Here is a 17,042-nt window from a genome sequence, read left to right on the forward strand (position 1 = left end):
TATACCAAGTTGGAAGGACCCACAAGGACAGTGAGTCCAGCTCCTGGCTCCACACAGCACCACCCAAAAAATCAGACCATGTGTCTGAGAGTGTTATCCAAATACTTACGTCTGACAGGCTCAGTGCCATGACCACTGCCCTGGGAGCCTGTCCCAGTGCCCGACCACCTCTGGGTGCAGGCCCTTTCCCTAACCCCCAGCCTGACCCTCCCCTGTCCCAGCTCCACGCCGTTCCCTCGGGTCCTGTCGCTGTCCCCAGCAGCACACCTTTTGCGAAAACCTTGATTTTATTTATATCACACGGCAGGGCTTACGGGGCTGGGATGCCCGCAGATTTCCCCGCAGTCCCTTAACCAAACCACCCCCAGACGCACTGAGGGGGCCACCCCTCAACATGGCGGCGGGGCTCGCACCTGGCCCCGACCCCACCAGCCCTGAGAGCCCTCGCCCTCGCCCCGTGCCCGGGATCTCCGCTCTCTCCCGGGGCTTTTGGGGCTTTTGGCCTCAGCGGGGGTGTGTTCGCGGCTCTCCCCGCCCCGCACACCGCTGCAGCCCCGGCCCGCCGCAGCTATAGGGCCGCCTTCGGGGCGGCGAGGGCAGAGCCGGGCTCACGATGGCCGCGGCGCGGCGGCGGCTCCTCTGGGCGCTCCTCCCGCCCCTCTTCGCCCTCTGCCCGGCGCAGACGGAGCCCCCCGGCTCCCTGGGGCTCAGCCTCCACCCGCCTTATTTCAACCTGGCCGAGACGGCCGGCATCTGGGCCACGGCCACCTGCGGGGAGAAGGAGGAGGAAGAAGAGGAGGAGGAGGAGAAGAAGGCGGGTGGTGGTGGTGGTGGTGGTGGTGGCGGTGCTGGCGGGCGGCCGGAGCTGTACTGCAAGCTGGTGGGGGGCCCCGCCGCCGCCCCGCTGGGCCGTGCCATCCAGGTAGCGTGTGGGGACCGAGAGGGGCGACGGTGGGGACAGGAGAGGGGTAATGGGACCGAGAGGGGCGATGGTGGGGGACCGAGACGGGCGGTGGCGCCGCCGACCCTGCCCGCAGCCCCGGCGGCTCGCGGGAGGGAGGTAGGGGCTGTGAGGATGGGGACGGTGGCTGGCGTCTCCAGTCATGCCGCGAGGAAAAGCGAAAATCCTCGCGAAAGGCTGATAGAAGTGTGTTTTGAGCTTTTTTTCTGTGCACACCACGAGCTCCGTGGTGTGCTGGGGCTGGTGGTCAGAGTCGGCTCCGACAGAGCACGGAGGGGTAGGGAGGCTTTCCTACAGCCTCCGACCTCCCCGAGCTCTGCTGTTTGTGCTCTGCTTGGTGGGAGGGGGAGACAGGCGGGATGAAACCGCACTTTGAGGGGGATTTTGAAAGATTTAAGGTCCGCTTCGTGACTCCAGGCGATACAGAAAGAATCCACATCTAACTCGGTGTCCTGGGAGAAGGGTTAGCGTTTCCAAGACTTCAGAGGCATTTGTGTGTTTTAACAGTGAAATAACCCTCGAGATCTGGTCTCAGAAGAGCTTCCAGCTTTTCCTTCTTGTTTGGTAGCAGGGACAGGTGCGCAAGAGAGGGGAGAGTGCTTGGAAGGCTCGGCACTGCCACACAGCAAGGTGCTCAGTGCCCAAATCCTCTGTAATTCTTCCCCTGCCTCACACAACATCTCCATTTACCTTACATCTGTGTAGTGCCCTCCGTCACAGCAAGCTGAGTGTGCTTTGGAGATGCTTACAGGTGGAGTAATGCAGATTTCCTGTTAGTAAAACAGGGCTGCAGGTGTTAAATGCTTCAGCTAAGGTTACAAAGCGACGTTGCTGTGAGCAGGGAAACTGCTTGCTCCTCTGCTTCTACCATGTCTCTGAAGTTTAGGCATCTGTCCCTACACATTGAGCACTTCTGTGTTTGAAATTCACCTGCTGGTATGGCTGTTTTAGGTACTAGCAAGCCTAATAACCTCTGCTGCTTTCTCAGCAGCACACGCTATAGCCCACTGCGGCAGTAAGATCTCATACGAACATGCTTTAGAATAACAGAAAACACAGTATAACAAAAATCAGCAATAAATATGGGATTAACAGGTCAAACAAGTGGAACAAGGCATGCAGTGTGATGCATTGCCATTGATTGTTTTTCTAATTGTTCCCTTTATACTAACATCCAGTTGGAAACGAGGGTTTTCTGTATGTGGGAAGAGGCTGGCAAGGGGAGAGTTCCTCTTGTTAAATATTTGCCTTACAGGTCCCGGGTTAGAAGCAGTTATGGTTCATTCCTGATTCACGTTCCTAGGACTGCTGACGGCTCAGCCCTGGCACAAGGAAGCCTGGTGCGCCTCCTGAAGCGGTTGTGTAAATGTGGATGCAGCAGTATCTCCCTCCAGTTTTAACAAAGCCCCATTGAAATACATAACATGAATACTTCTGTAGTTTACCAGTAGTTGTTGTGGCTTGAGAAGGCTTGGAAAATTCTTTCTGAAGGCCAGGGAAATCCAGCCATGGAAAATGTGATAGCAGCACAATGTGCATATTATCAAGCCACTCCACCTCTCAAGTTCAAAGACACTGTAAATAAGAGAATCTTTTTTTTTTTTTTTTTTTTTTTTTCTTCTTTGGTGAAAAACTGGCCAGACATGCATTAAATTCTTGCAGAAGCTGAGCTTATCTTGAAGGATTTAGATCAACGTAATCATTCATGTGTTGTTTCTTAGAAGTTTGATAGGGGGTCAGATGGCTTTTACGCAAGGTGGCAGTGATGGATCTAATAGCCACTGTCAGGCCAGTTCCAAGTTAAAGCTGCACTATGTGCTTGAGTCACTCACTTTTGGAGAGTATCCACAGCTGGATGGTGGCTGTTGTGCTGCCAGGAGGGAAACCAGAAGGTGCAGAGGGTGCTTGCCCTTTTTGTGAAGGGAGCACGTGGCTCTGTTGCGGTGCTGTCACAAGCACTTAAAATAAGGCAAGGAGAAGAAGAGCAGCCCCAGCTTCACTTCTACTTTTTCATCAACCTCTTTTGTTCAGCTTGTTGTTTGATATGTCCACCGGTGAAGCCTGTTGTCCCCAGAAAATCCAGGGGGAGCATTCATTAAAGCCCTTCCAGGAGCTGACAGGTAGGGTGGGCAGTCCCTGCAGGTACAGCTCAGCCTCCAGGTGCAGCCTGAGGCTTGTGACGTACCTTGGACGTACACTGTGGAAGAGCAGCTTGTTTCCCTTGTTTAGCACATTGGCGAGCGGGGCCATGGCTTAATAAGAGCAGTGTTGAGTGAACAGATGCACTGCCGTGCAAAATATGTTGGCAACCCTGACAGATAAATGACATGCCTGGTTTTGCCTGCAGATCTGTCCACAGTGGTGTGCGGGTGTGAATTAAAGTTTAACTGCATACCTGCCTTGCCTTGCCAGTGGGTGCAGATCTTCTAGCTACTAACGTGTGAACAAGTCCTTCGTCGTTCTAGCTGTCTGTAATTTACAGGTGAGGAGGCATTTTCATCGATGTCTTAGATCCCCACTGCTTTATGCAGTCTCAGTTTTTTTCCCCTGCTCAGGAGAACCGAGGGAAAGGAGGGTAGCAAGGTCACCAGCGGATGCACACCTGCCTGGGTGATGAACTGCAGCCAAAATCAAAAGATGGCAGGATGCCCGGCCTCCAGGAATTGCAGCGTGTCCCATGGCAGACAGGCTGGGGGTGGCGTGCCTGCAGGTACTGCCAGTGGGAAGCAGGGAAGGCCGCTCAATCCAATAACTTATTTTCTTTTCTTTCCTTTTTTTTTTTTTTTTTTTTTTTTTTCTGTCTTTTTGGCAGGTTTGCTGGAATGTACTTTAAATAACTGAAACTCCAGTTGCAATGAAATTCTTTGAATTATGGGTCCGAAAAGAAAAAGGTGGTGTCTTGAGTTCAGATCAGGTGCTCTGGAATACTGAAATAACATAGGTGTATGGAAATGTAACGCTTGTGTTCAATATTCCTCATTGTTTTCTGTTCATTCTGCCTTTCTGCGGGGCTGTTGCCAGATTGGAGCTGAAACTGCTGTGGCAGCAACTGTTTCCTGTATATTTCCAGCCAGATCCTTGTGAATGTGAATTGAGATCTAAAGACCATGTTTCATGCGTGCTGCAAAACTATTTAGGTATTACAACACCACAAGCTTCCCTGTGTTGGAACTCCACTTCAAGCATGCATCTGTCAGGAAATATTACCTATAAAGATGCTCTGATGTGGTGGCAGCTGTAACTGCACAGTTTAATTGCTCGGTGTATTGATGCTGCAGATTGTGACCCAGTGTGCTGGGTCCTCGTTGCAGCAACTGGCAACGTTGCCAGTAGCTAGCACAGCCTGAGGTGGTGTCAGCTGTGTCAGAACCCAAGTATCCTGGCCTATTGTAGCTGTTTGTACAAAAATCAGCCAAGTCACCTTCTCTGACAGAGCTGGAGGAGAGCCGTGTTATAGCTTGATCCCCTGACGTAGTTAACCAACCTGTGTAGGTATGGATTTACTAAGTCTGTAAATAACTTGTTGAATTCTTAACCCTCAGCCAGGTTGACAACTGCAGTGCTAATTCAGAACAACTAACGGTGGTCACGTCTTCAGGCAACAACAGCATCTTCTGGGCTTGCCAGAGGAGCAGGATGAGGACAGAACCGCTGCTACGTGCAGATACTGAAATAGTTACAACTTATGCAGAAATATTCAGTGAACATCCATGTTTTTAATTTCAAAGACACAAGAGGATGCGATTGTATCACATGAGAATGATGTAGTTTGCAAACCATTAGTAACTATGGAAGAGGTTAAACAGATTCTGCTAGAGAGAAACATCTTAGATTCACCAAGTGAGGATCTACAAGAGTGTATCCAGCAAGAATGAGAGAGCCCTAATGTCATTCCTGTATTAAAAGGGGACAAGTGTGACTGCTGAAGTTAGTTTGCACTGGTTAGTGTGACAGCAGTGGCAAACAAATTTATACCTATACAGGATTGTTAATACTTCAGAGATAGGAATATACTTGATGCCAAGAGACATGGGTTGTGGAAACAACAAAAGATGACTTTTTTTTCTTCTTTGATTTTTCTTTTTTTCTCTTTAGTTTATAAAAGAAATGGTTTAAATATGACATATCACCTTACTTAAAACACAGATCCAATACAGGGTCAGCACCTCGCAGGCTGAATGGATTAAGCACCTTAATGAAGAACCTATTAAGAGGGTAGTTCCATGTAATGAAAATGTCATTTTTCTATTGGGGTTCTACAAAGATCTGTACCTGGCATGGTTTATCACATCAATCACTTACACCCAGTGACTGGAATAAGATGTGAATGGGACAGTAAAAAGATTGCTTAATAACTAATTTCAATACTTCAACGCTAATCTTAGTAGACAGTTAAAATGCATTTTCTTGAAGATAAAAATACCGCTGTGGGGCAAGCCAAGATGCCAAATAAAAAGACAATTTGGTTTCATGAAGCTTATTCATTGTTATTATTTGCAACAGTACAAAGATCTTTAGAAACTGTCAAAGAGAGATTTTCAGAGCATTTCCAGAATGTGGCTTTAATTGTGGACTGAAAATTGGGTAGTGACTTCTGCAAATGAAGATTTAATGGGATTCTTTCATTGTCCTTAAAGGGAATACTCTGTGTAACCCATTGCATTTTCCATGGGTATGTATTTTTCAGAAGTTTCTTTTTCAGAATGTACTTCAATAGCATGGAAAAAGAAACAAATCCTTGTTATAAAATTATAACACCAATCTTACACATCCAAAAGTAGATGAGTGTTTTTTATGGTTTTGTTACTGCCGGTCTTCCGTGTGCATGTGCTGATGTTTCACAGTCTTTAAGAGAACAGAGGGTAATTTTTGTATTGGTCTTAATCCAGCTCTAAGAATCTTTGTTGCATCAATTTCCCATGGACGTGCCTGCAGAAGTCGTAAGGGTAATTGCAGCAAGGTATCAGTAAACGTATTGAGAAGGAAAACTACAATAAATCTTTTCTTAAAGAGATTTCTGAATTCTATTTTGTAAGATAGAATTGTGTGTGTTTCAGGGTATAAGTGTGTATATTAATTACAAGGGGAATCATTATACAAAAAAAAAAAATGCACTATAGAGAAGTAAAATTTAACTCCATTTTTAGTCAAAGCTCTGATCGGCATCTCATCATGCATCTGCAGTGCATAAGATTTCAACTGATGCCATCTTCTAAATTAACTGTGTTTCAGGGACAATTTTGTGATTATTGCAATGCTGCTGATCCCAGAAAAGCTCACCCCATAACTAATGCGATTGATGGAACGGAGCGTTGGTGGCAAAGTCCTCCTCTGTCTATGGGTTTAAAATACAACGAAGTCAATGTCACTTTAGATCTGGGACAGGTGAGTGCGTGAGCTGTTTTGATCATTTTGATTTGGTTTGATCATTTCTTGCCTCTGTATAAAAGCTTTGCAATTGGGAGGGATGTTTGAACTACTTATTTTAACTTTCAACCCCATACTTTTTTTTGTCTGTTTTATATTACATTTTTTTTTTCCTTGTTAACTGATTTAACGTTATTATAGTGATTATCTTCCTTGGAAATTGTAATGATGTGTGTTTTTGCCACAGGTATCATCCTGATTCAGTGACTGTGCTTTCTTTCACAAGCATTGTAACTTGTTAACCAGAGGTTATAGAGGGAATTGCCCAGTTGAAACCAGGGCTGTGCCTTACATTTCATATTCTCCTTTTCCATGGGTCTGTACAGAGAGATTTCACAATCACTTTCCCTGTACACATCTTGAGAATAATGTTTGAAGTCTGCTTTTGCCTCGAGGATCCTTCTGGTTCCTCTGTCATCCAGCAAGATCTTCAAGGTAGACAGGATAATATTGATAACATGACCTAAAAAAGAAGGGTCAGCAAAAACAGTGTAATAGGAATTAGTGAGATGACAGTAACATGATCACCCGTATTTCTTCTGCAGGTGATAGGCAAATAGATAACAGTAAAGCCTCTGCATCTGTAACTGTAGCTTTTAAGTCACAGGGCTGGATTCTCAGCTGCCCTAATTGGGCACTGATCCAGCAAAATTAGTTATGCTCTGCAATTTTACACCAGCTGAAAATGTATGCCTATAAATACATGTGTATTGCAGCCTCCAATAATATATATATATATATATATAAATGTTTTTTTTTGGACAGTGGTAACTGTTTACTGACACTAGTGATACATAGGCCAAGATTATTTTTTTAAATTGGCTTTCAATTTAGTTAATAGCAAGAGGATAATAAAGAAAAAAAACAATAACAAAGGAAAAAAGTATCTTTGAGACTTAGCTGCTGTTTTGTTGGGGATTCAGGTGCAAATAATTCTGCCTCTTCCACTACATAGGGTTTTAATGCTCCTATGCCTCACATGGCTGGAATGCATCTCATTTTGAGGATATTTTCATTCTGTATTGTTTTTTAATCTAGTGTTCCAGCAGTGCAGAAATACTAGATAACTCTAGATGGAAATGGAGAATTTCAGTAGTTAAACTGAACTGTTGTGATAATTGAATCTACGTTTTATTGTTTAAATGAATGCCATGCGTGTTTGCTGTTTTTCCACTGTACCATGAAAAAAGGAGTTATGTCTAAGCCGTTTAATTTTTAGGCCATAGTATTCACACTAGCCTAGCACACAATGGTGTGATCTCTCTCTGGTAAAAACGCACTCTTTCTGATAAAATGCACTGTGGAGAGGCATTGCATCCCCTGAGACTTCTTGCTCCCATAAATTGAGTCGCTTAGCCATTCACTCCCAGTGAATTGTAGAGAAGTGTGGCTTTCAGGCTGGGCATGCAGAGCATGGTGCCGCTATGAATAGGCATGGACAGACAATCACCTTCCAGTAAAGCAGATCTTTCATTTTGAGCTGCTTGCTTCCTTGATGGTCTCGGTAAGACAGAATTAGGTTGCAGACTAAAGTCTGTAATTTGCCTTGCAGTATAATCCAGCGTATTTGTGACCAACACCGGAATATCATCATCAAAACCTTGTGTAACACCCGTGAAGCTGCTCCATCCATCACTACTGTTACCACCGTGTGTTTGTTAGCTTCTTTGGAGGAGCTACTGACAGGCACTTAATCTGTTATGGGTTGAGTAAACTTCTGAGAAATCTCCTTCCTTCAGAGGAAGGATGTGGACTGAGTGCCCTCTTCTCATGGGACTCATTGGAGACCAGCTATGTGCTGGTTCTTAGTTATTAGTTATTAAAAGATTTCTCAGCAGGAGGCTGTGTCTTTCTCTTTACTCTGGTACCACTTGGAAAGGTTACTCTGAACTCCCTTACTGTGAAATGAAGGAAATCCAAGACACAGGTCAAAATGACTTCAGGACTTGTGATCAAGAAGGGATCATTTTATTTGGTGGATGAATGAGGGTGGATGGTTTGTTAGGTTTTCTCTGTGTGTGGTGCTTTTTTTTTTTTTCATTTGTTTGTGTTTGTGAAGGGAAAAGCAAACAGACATAATCTTGTATCTGTGTTCAGTCAGTTAAACCTTGGTTTCAGGATGTGTTTGAACCTGAGATTCACTTTTGACATTTTGCCTGGTATTCTCCCATCCCAAATTCATTCTGTAATGCACAATACTAATCATAAAAAAGAAAAGTAAATACTGTGACAGAGTAAGTCTATTGAAGTGAACAAGTAAACACTGAGACCTCAACTCACCTTACCTTATTTCAGGGACCTAAAAACTAAGAGCTTACTCAGTTAGTCATGCAGACTTTCTCAGTAGTCAAGAAAGACAGACAAACACTTTCAGAGTGCAGTTGGCTGTTAAATGAACTGAAATAAGGCTTTTTTTTCCATAAAGAAAAATGAATGTGCTTAAAATCAGGTTTGTGCCTAAATACCCTGCGGAACAACATGCAATAATACTGGGAAGATATCAGAAATGTAGTTTTCCTCACTGCTTGTTTGTCATATTCTTTATTTTAACATAAGACACCTTCTTCAAACAAAATATGGAAATACTTTCACATTTTGATGTATATGCAAAATAGGACAGAGTAAGGTACGTATGTGTGCAGAAAAGCAATGATTGAGTTGTAAATTGGTCATCAAATAATCACAATTAGAGGAAGCAGAATGCCAGAAGGTTTTTATTTGCTGTGTTCCTGCCATTATATCTTTAAGACTCAGAGTGTAAGTCCCAGTGGAGCCTTTTGTCAGTATTCTGAAGACAATATTTAATTGAGTAGTTGCACCATGATGAAAGTTTGAGAGCTCATTAAACTGGCGTTAGAACACCCACCCGCTGCTGATCCTGTTTCACAAGAACTGGGGATGATTTTGACAGTCAAAATTTCTTCAGGATCTTAAATCTTTATGTTAAAAAAATGTTCACTCTGTTGTACTTTGTAATATGAGAAAAAGCAAAAACTTTAAAGCAAAAGCTCTGCTTTATGTCCCTTTCTGCCTTATAACTCTACTACAGTTATAATTCTAATCAATCACAGCCCTTCTGAATAATAATTATAATGTTGATCCCTGGGGCATTCTCTCCATTCTGTTAACATACCTACTTATGCTGTGGCTATTCCTGACTTGTTTCAAATATTTGGATCAAATGGAGACCTTTAATTGGCCCAGATTTTCCCAACATAGTTTTCAATATATTTTAATCTTTTGAATGCAGACTGTTTGACTGAACCTCGTTGCTGATCCCCTGACTCTTTGGATTGCCTGTCTTTAGCAGGTGTGCCCTCATCTTTGGCTTCCTTAATGCTCAGCAAATATTGCACCAATACTCCCCCAGCTATTTTTCTGAACTCTGTGTTTAGATGTAGAAGATGAAGGTTCAGGATAGCATGATGAAAAATAAATTACTTTCTGTAGGGAGAGAGGGAAACTGAAACATAATTTTAAGATTAGTAGTATGGCCTGTGGAAGACTTGATGCTTTTATATCATCTGCCAATTAAAGCATGTAAACATGTACAGGAACATGCTCCATTTATTCCTCATTCCCACTACAAGTATATTCTTAGCCCAGTTGCCAGATTTAATCAGGGAAACACCCTAAATAAACCATTTCTTGCTCATATGTTGTGCTTTAAGAAGTAGTCAATGTGTTGTGTTTTCTTACAGATTTAATTAAGACATTTTGAATGGCCGGATTTTTTGTTTTTATGCTTGTATTAATGTGTGTATTTGGTATTGAGAGATTTTATTCCTAGAGCCTACAGAAAGATATTTGAAGGCCTGCTCTCCTTAGATTTCCTGACACCATCTTCCTCTGGTTCTTCTTCAGCATCCTCTTAGGAAGATCTTTGTTCCCACTCATTGATCTCACTCCCTCAGTGTCTGAAGTCTCCTTTTCCCACCTTCCTCTGTATGTCCATTCCTACACGTTACCTTCATCTGTGATGTGTTGCCCTAACTACCTCACTTTTCATCTCAACATAGTAAAATAGCCTTCACGATAGCCTTCAGCCCTCCACACTTCCCCATGTTTTCTTCTAGTGCTGACAGTCCTACTGTGTTCTTTGTACTTTGCACTGCAGCCCTCATAAGGGGATGTTTATCTCATGGACAACTGAGGTCTGGACCATACAAATCCTCTCCCGTATGAATAACTTCAGTGTTCTTTGAAGAAATAGGCCCAATGTAAGAAATAATTATGAGCATTGAGTTGGTCTTTGTCCAATTCCCAATGGAAAAGTGGCTGCATGAGAAATTTCAGGATTGTAGCTGACAATCGTTGATGTATTTGCCTGCAGTCTTGGCAGAAAGACCAAGAACCTGGACAATAGACCACCCTTTCATTTCCGAAAGTGTTCTTTCCAGAATACTGCCTGTGAAACATCGAGAACTTTTCCCTTCTGGTCCTGCACGTTGACTGCCATAGAGAAAGGGCTTAACATCTCAGCTGTGTCAGCCAGGCATGTTCACAGACACGTGGATAACTAAATACAAGCGTAGCTTCTCGGTGTCAGTGGCTGGTTAAACAAAGAAGTCGTATGAGCTTCTCCAGTCACCTGTGTATGTAACGTTAGCACTGCTGCGTTTACGTGTTTGGGATTAAATGGTACAGATCTAATGCCTCTCACACACTGTGCACACGGGCTTTTCACTGCACCTTTACCATAGCTACTTTTCCAGGTGGTAACCACCAAAAAGTCTGGTTCAGTTCTCTCTAGTTAACTTTTTTTGTATTACAGTTTTGTCTGCAAAAATCTATGGCTGGGGGTTGCTAAATCGTGATGGAAGTGACTAGTAGGTCTCTGGGTCTCTAAGGATGCCTCAAGCCCTACTGAGAGGTTACTGAAGAAAGGAGGTGCTGACCCCTTTGCAACAAGAATAAATAAAAGCCATAAAAGCCTTTTGTTTTAACCATGATCATGGGATTTTTACTTCATTTAATTATATTTTTATTGCTTGGTCTGCAATTATTTCTTTTTTGTGTGTGGATAAATTCTATTAGATATTTGCAACAAAAAACAAAAGAATGGTTATTTTTACTGCTTTGTTGTATTTTTAGCACTCCTCAAGACTTATTTCCTTCTACTTTCTGAATACAATCGTGCAAACCTGAGCAGCATTTAAAACTATGAGATGGAAGGAGAATGCACAAGAATTGAAGGCTTTCGTGTGCATCAGTAGTTTGAAGTTGACGTACATTTTTTTTTTTTTTCTTTTGTGGTTTCCATGGAAGTATGCCAAGTGTGGTGCTGTGAGGCAGTGCCTTAATTAGTGGCAGGCCTGGTAGAAGAGTGCTTTCCTGATTTAATGCACATGTTTGCCTCCTTCAGCTTCACACGCATTGAGTAGTCACGGGCTTAAATCAATTGCACAGCTGCGCAGCAGATCTGGCATACAGGTGTTCGAAGGGCACCGCGTGCTGATTCAGCTGTGCTACACAGAATACTATTGCGTGTCTTCATTTTGGGCACAGTTTTCTTTAAATGTGTATGAAAGGTTGTAGTCCAGGGTGACACGGATGGGTAAGTGAGCATGTTTCAGGTTTCAGTTCTTCAGCAGTGAGGAAGCACAGTGGGAATGGAATTCAACGCTTCTATTTTGCTCACGCTTACGAGAAGGCATCACCTGCTACGAGACAAGACGAGACGAAACTCCCTGTGTCAGCAGTCTGAGGAGCATCTCAGGAAAAGAATAGAACTGCATGACAGGCTGAGGCAGGTGCTGTCAGCTTTTTTGGAGAGTAGGTAGAAGGTCATTGTCGTCGTGGTTCAACAGCATGACTGCAAGCAATGGTGTCCTGGAGGAGTGGTCTGCATTTTATGTGTGCTTCTTTTGTGTCCCCCTGAGCTTTCTAAGACATTTGTCTTGATGAAATCTGGCTTGATGAGCATGTGGACTGTTGTCAGCCCTTGTTAATATGCTTGTAAGAATGGAATTCTTAAAGACTTTAAAGCATAGGGGTGAGAATATTAATGGATAGGCAGTTGCCTGCATGGTGCAGACCTGGTTTTAAGAGATCTTGACAGTAAAAAGCAAGAATGTAAAACAATTTCTTTTAGGAATTACACAACTGTTACCTTTCCCTGGGAGGATACCAGACTTTGCACTGAATGGCCATGCTGGATGACATGTAGGGTCTGTATGGCCAATATCCCTGCACTGAAACTTGCCAGTCAAGTAGCAGAAGTTGCATAGGTGGAGTATCAAAAACTCAATAAGAGCAAAGCTTGCAACAGTGCCCGAAGTATTCAGCTGTTTCTGACCACTGGTTTGGAGATTTTCAATCAGTAATTCAAGGACATTGTGCCAGCCGTGCAGTCATTGTGAATAGTTCTGGGGAAAAGAGCTGTTCTGCCAACAGAATGACTGCCACTCACTTTCCTTCATACTGTTACCTACTAAGTAATTTCCTGAATGTAGGTACTGTCTGGCTAATTAACTGCCTAATTTAGTATCACAGGAAGTGAAGTTGGTGCTTGTGAGGCGGTGTTAAGTTGGCAGGGTAAATCCCACCACTATCATGACGGGGTTTTTTCCCTTGGTTATCCTTCTCGCTGACCGAGGTCAGTAACATTCATCAAATCAACAGTTTCTAAAACAGGTTTCAAGGTGCAACACCTGTTTCAGTGATGCCTTAGTGCATGTAGACCAGGCAGTTGCCCTGGATGTAGTTGCACATACTGCATGAACTGAATGCACAATGAAAAAGCTTCAGTTTCTTTTGCTGGGATGTGAGGTAGCATCATGAGAGCGTGCTCCATGAAGTCCCTGAATTCTCATGTTCCTCTGTGAGAAGGTTTTTCTTTCTTTTTTGAATGCTTTTGATATTCAGAAGCTGATGTCTGGAATGGGTGTGTGAAGATCTAGTCTGAAAGGAGCCCTAACCAAGTAAGACCCTGGCAAGCAGAAGTTACTGAATTTATGCTGTTGAGTGAGAAATTCCAGTGCAGCTGCACTCAAGTACTGTCTGTCCCTCAGTGTCTGATCTCTTTTATCGACAACTCATATCCACATCATGGTTGTTTAAATTTTAGATGGCCCTTAGGGTTCAATCTGTATTCGGCCATTTGTGTGGGTTAATTTCACAGATGTGCAGATTTTTATGACTGTGGACTATCTCAAGAGGTTTGTAGTAAAATTTCTGTTCTTGTCAAATTTGTATTTACTGTAGTGTTGAGGAGCTTTCTATCTCTGTGATACCCATTGAGCACCTAAAGGAGCCAGGTGGGACTCTTGGCCTTGGCAGCCTTGGAACTGATGAAGCATTTTGAGCAGTTTCAGACAATGAATGATCTACCAACATAAGAATCTTTCCTGTGGTACTTCATACATAAAGCCCTGGGGAGAGTTGCTTTGTTACTTGGGAAGTGGCAAAGTTATCTAGCAAGTTTCTTGTAGTGAGGGAACAGGTGCCTCTGGTTACAATCAAATGCAGCCAAAGGAGCCCCAAGGTAACTATGTACATTTTCACTAATATCCATGATTTTCTTTCACTACATGCACGGTTACGTGACTAGACTGCCTCAAGCATTCTAGAGAATGTACCAGGATGCTGCAAATGTATCTTAGCTCAGTAAAGAGTTGAGATGCTAACTCATCAGGGTTAAGTAATAGACCATGAACACACCCAAGCAATCAGTTGGATGTGAAACAGCTGCTCTGCAAGGTAACAGATGGCTTACAGCAGAGTTCTGCTGCAGCTTTTTTTAATGTATTGGAGCACATTGTCAGGTGAAGTACGTTGTTAACAGCTGCTTGGAGGCTACCCGCTGAGAAGCTGGACTGTTATTAAAATGGAAATAAAACTGCAGATCACCTTCTCACTGTACACAAAAGAAAAGGGGTTTTACTGGCATTAATTTTAGTATTGCATGACTTTGACAGAGTTCAAAAAGCTGCTGATAATATTTCTACATGTTCTGTTACCAGCTTTTCCATGTCGCCTATATCCTTATCAAGTTTGCAAATTCTCCTCGTCCAGATCTCTGGATCTTAGAAAGATCAGTGGACTTTGGAAAAACTTACACTCCCTGGCAATATTTTGCTCGTAAGTATCTTTAATCTTTCACCCAGTAGCAAGAAAATCAGGCCATTGATATTGCTGAAGATTTCAGCTGTAGTGTAGTGAAGACAGTGACTGTCAAATACGTTTCTCTTATCGTAGTTGTCCACGATGAATTAGTGAAAAAAGTGAAACTGAGAGTGAGTATGATATTTGGAAATTTTAACTCAGCACATCAATGTTTTTCAGTCTGTTGGGATTTTTTGTTTTGCTTTTTTTGTCTTGATTTTTAGTATATCAGAACTACAGCGTCCTTTATCCTATTGGACTCTAGAGTTCCTTGCAAACGTCAAAGTCAAATACAAGCACAAAATCTTGGAGTAGATAAATTATTATTATTTTTTTTGTGTTGACATTAGAAAGATTGTGTAGTGTCTTATCAGGAACCACTGAATTGCTTGGGACACAAAACAATTTGGTTTTAGAAATTTCCATTTTTATGCACTAAGGGAAGCAATCGCTGCTTTTTATTTTTCAGGTAAGGGGGAGAATTTACCTAAAGCACAGGGGATATTTCTTTGTTAATTCAAATTAGGATATACGGTAGTATATATTTTCATATATAAAACTAATTTCATTCTGACTTGACTAGACTCCAAAGCGGATTGTTTGGAACGCTTTGGGAAGGAAGCTAATGTTCCTGTGAGGAGGGACAACGATGTCATTTGCACTACAGAGTATTCTCGCATTGTGCCTCTTGAAAATGGGGAGGTAAGTGCTTTTCGAAAAATGAAGTGTAATCTTGGAAGTGAACAGTTTTGGAAGTTTACCGTTTCAATAAAAACGTAGAACAGAAAGTATTTTTTCAGTTATGATTGCTTGAAATGACAATAAATCCACAATCAAGCATTTAAGTAGCTGGTGAGATATTTGGAGAGTGGGCTGACATCTCCCAATTGTCACCAGGGGATAGGGGCTGCTCAAAGCAACCTGCATAGATTCTTTATTATGGTTTAGGTACCTCACTTTATGCATATGCATTTGAAGATATTTACTGCATTTTCTGAATAGTTTCAATGTACATAAAAGAACTTAACTACACAAGAATTCCTCATGGGAGAAAAGGCCATAGAAACAGATACTTACCATTCAAGAATAAGTTTCTATTTAAGAAAAAATATACAAAATACTACATGCTAGTAATGAAGTACACGTGCTTGCAAAAGCATTACTCTGATTTTGATCCTTGCTGTTGCAGAAATGTGGCTTGTGTTACTTGACTTGATGTTAAACTCCTGGCTGTGCTGTTCACTCTTGCTGACGTTCTTGTTTTATGTCTGATGCAGTTAGAATCTACATCTAAACTCCTGCAGAGTTTTATGCGTATGGATCTGGGGCTGTAGTTTAGAATTAAAGTAGAATTTGCCTATTAACACATCTTTAAAATTTTCCAGATAAAATATTTTTAAGAACAATTTCTGTAGAAGGCTATTGCTGCTACCATCCCCTATTACATGCTGCATGACTTCTCCTAAAATAATTGTACTGCAATTAGAACTGCCACCGGTCTACTCTTACATGTTTCAGATTATAGGAGCTATTTGAAAATAGAAATCTGTTATCTGGCTGGTTATAAATAAATGGAAGTCTCTTACTCGGTTGCACACCAGATTGTTAATTTAATAGAGATTCATGATTGCTAATTTTCTTTAAGAAATTAAAATTGTACTGGAGCTCATGTTTTGGAAGTTAGATAAACCTGCTTTCACGTGAAAGGATTTTCTAAAGCAACACTGTGTACTTTCTTCAAGAAGACCATTAATATGCTCCCAGGCATTGGACCTGGTAACAATAATATTTTCCAGGAATGTTTGTGCCTTAACCCAAAAATAAATGTGCTTTGGGAAAGAGCCAAAACCTGGTGTTATTACTCTGACAAAACTCCCCTTGACACTATCAACTGTTCATGTAACTATTTGTAACTATACCTATTGTTTTTTGTTTGTTTTTTCCCCCAACTAAAATGTGTTCTTTTTGTGTGTTGTACACACTGTTTTCAAAAGAGATAGGGGCACTCTTTTATTTATTTATTTATTTATTTATTTATTTATTTATTTATTTATTTATTTTTTACTTAGGTGTAATATGTGTAATAAGAATTCAGGAGGGTCCAAGTCATGTTTTTTCCTGACGTTCTGGTTTCAGTATGAAATGTGTAGTTGCTATTGCAAATATGCTCAGAAACAATAGTATTTTTTTTTTATTCTGTTACTACTCAAACGTTTGACTCTGTGCCCACTACTGATACTTGCAGTTGATATGGTGTAACAAAAATATACTTCCTATTTTTTTTAGATTGTAGTATCTTTGGTAAATGGCCGCCCAGGAGCAAAAAACTTCACTTATTCCCCTAGTCTTCGGGAATTCACAAAAGCAACAAACATCCGCCTTCATTTTCTCAGAACTAATACACTTCTTGGACACTTGATATCAAAAGCTCAACGAGACCCTACTGTAACCCGTAGAGTAAGTACTGTTTTCACAGAGGTATATTCAACAGCTGTATCCAGCATCTTAGAGACCAAAAATGATCTGAATCATTTAGGTTTGCAACAAT

At 42.0% G+C, this 17,042-nt stretch overlaps 1 protein-coding gene across 1 annotated transcript in view; it reads left to right on the top strand.

The window, feature by feature from the left end:
• LOC116485632 (laminin subunit alpha-3-like) overlaps positions 1–17,042 on the top strand; it is a 34,015-nt gene that overhangs the window by 4,868 nt on the left and 12,105 nt on the right. The window contains exons 2-5 of the mRNA XM_032181123.1: positions 6,194–6,346; positions 14,353–14,470; positions 15,078–15,196; positions 16,781–16,951. Of these exons, the coding sequence (XP_032037014.1) occupies positions 6,194–6,346; positions 14,353–14,470; positions 15,078–15,196; positions 16,781–16,951 (561 nt within the window). The remainder of the gene's footprint in view (positions 1–6,193; positions 6,347–14,352; positions 14,471–15,077; positions 15,197–16,780; positions 16,952–17,042) is intronic.

Source organism: Aythya fuligula, chromosome 2 (genome assembly GCF_009819795.1).
Source record: "Aythya fuligula isolate bAytFul2 chromosome 2, bAytFul2.pri, whole genome shotgun sequence".
NCBI lineage: Eukaryota > Metazoa > Chordata > Aves > Anseriformes > Anatidae > Aythya > Aythya fuligula.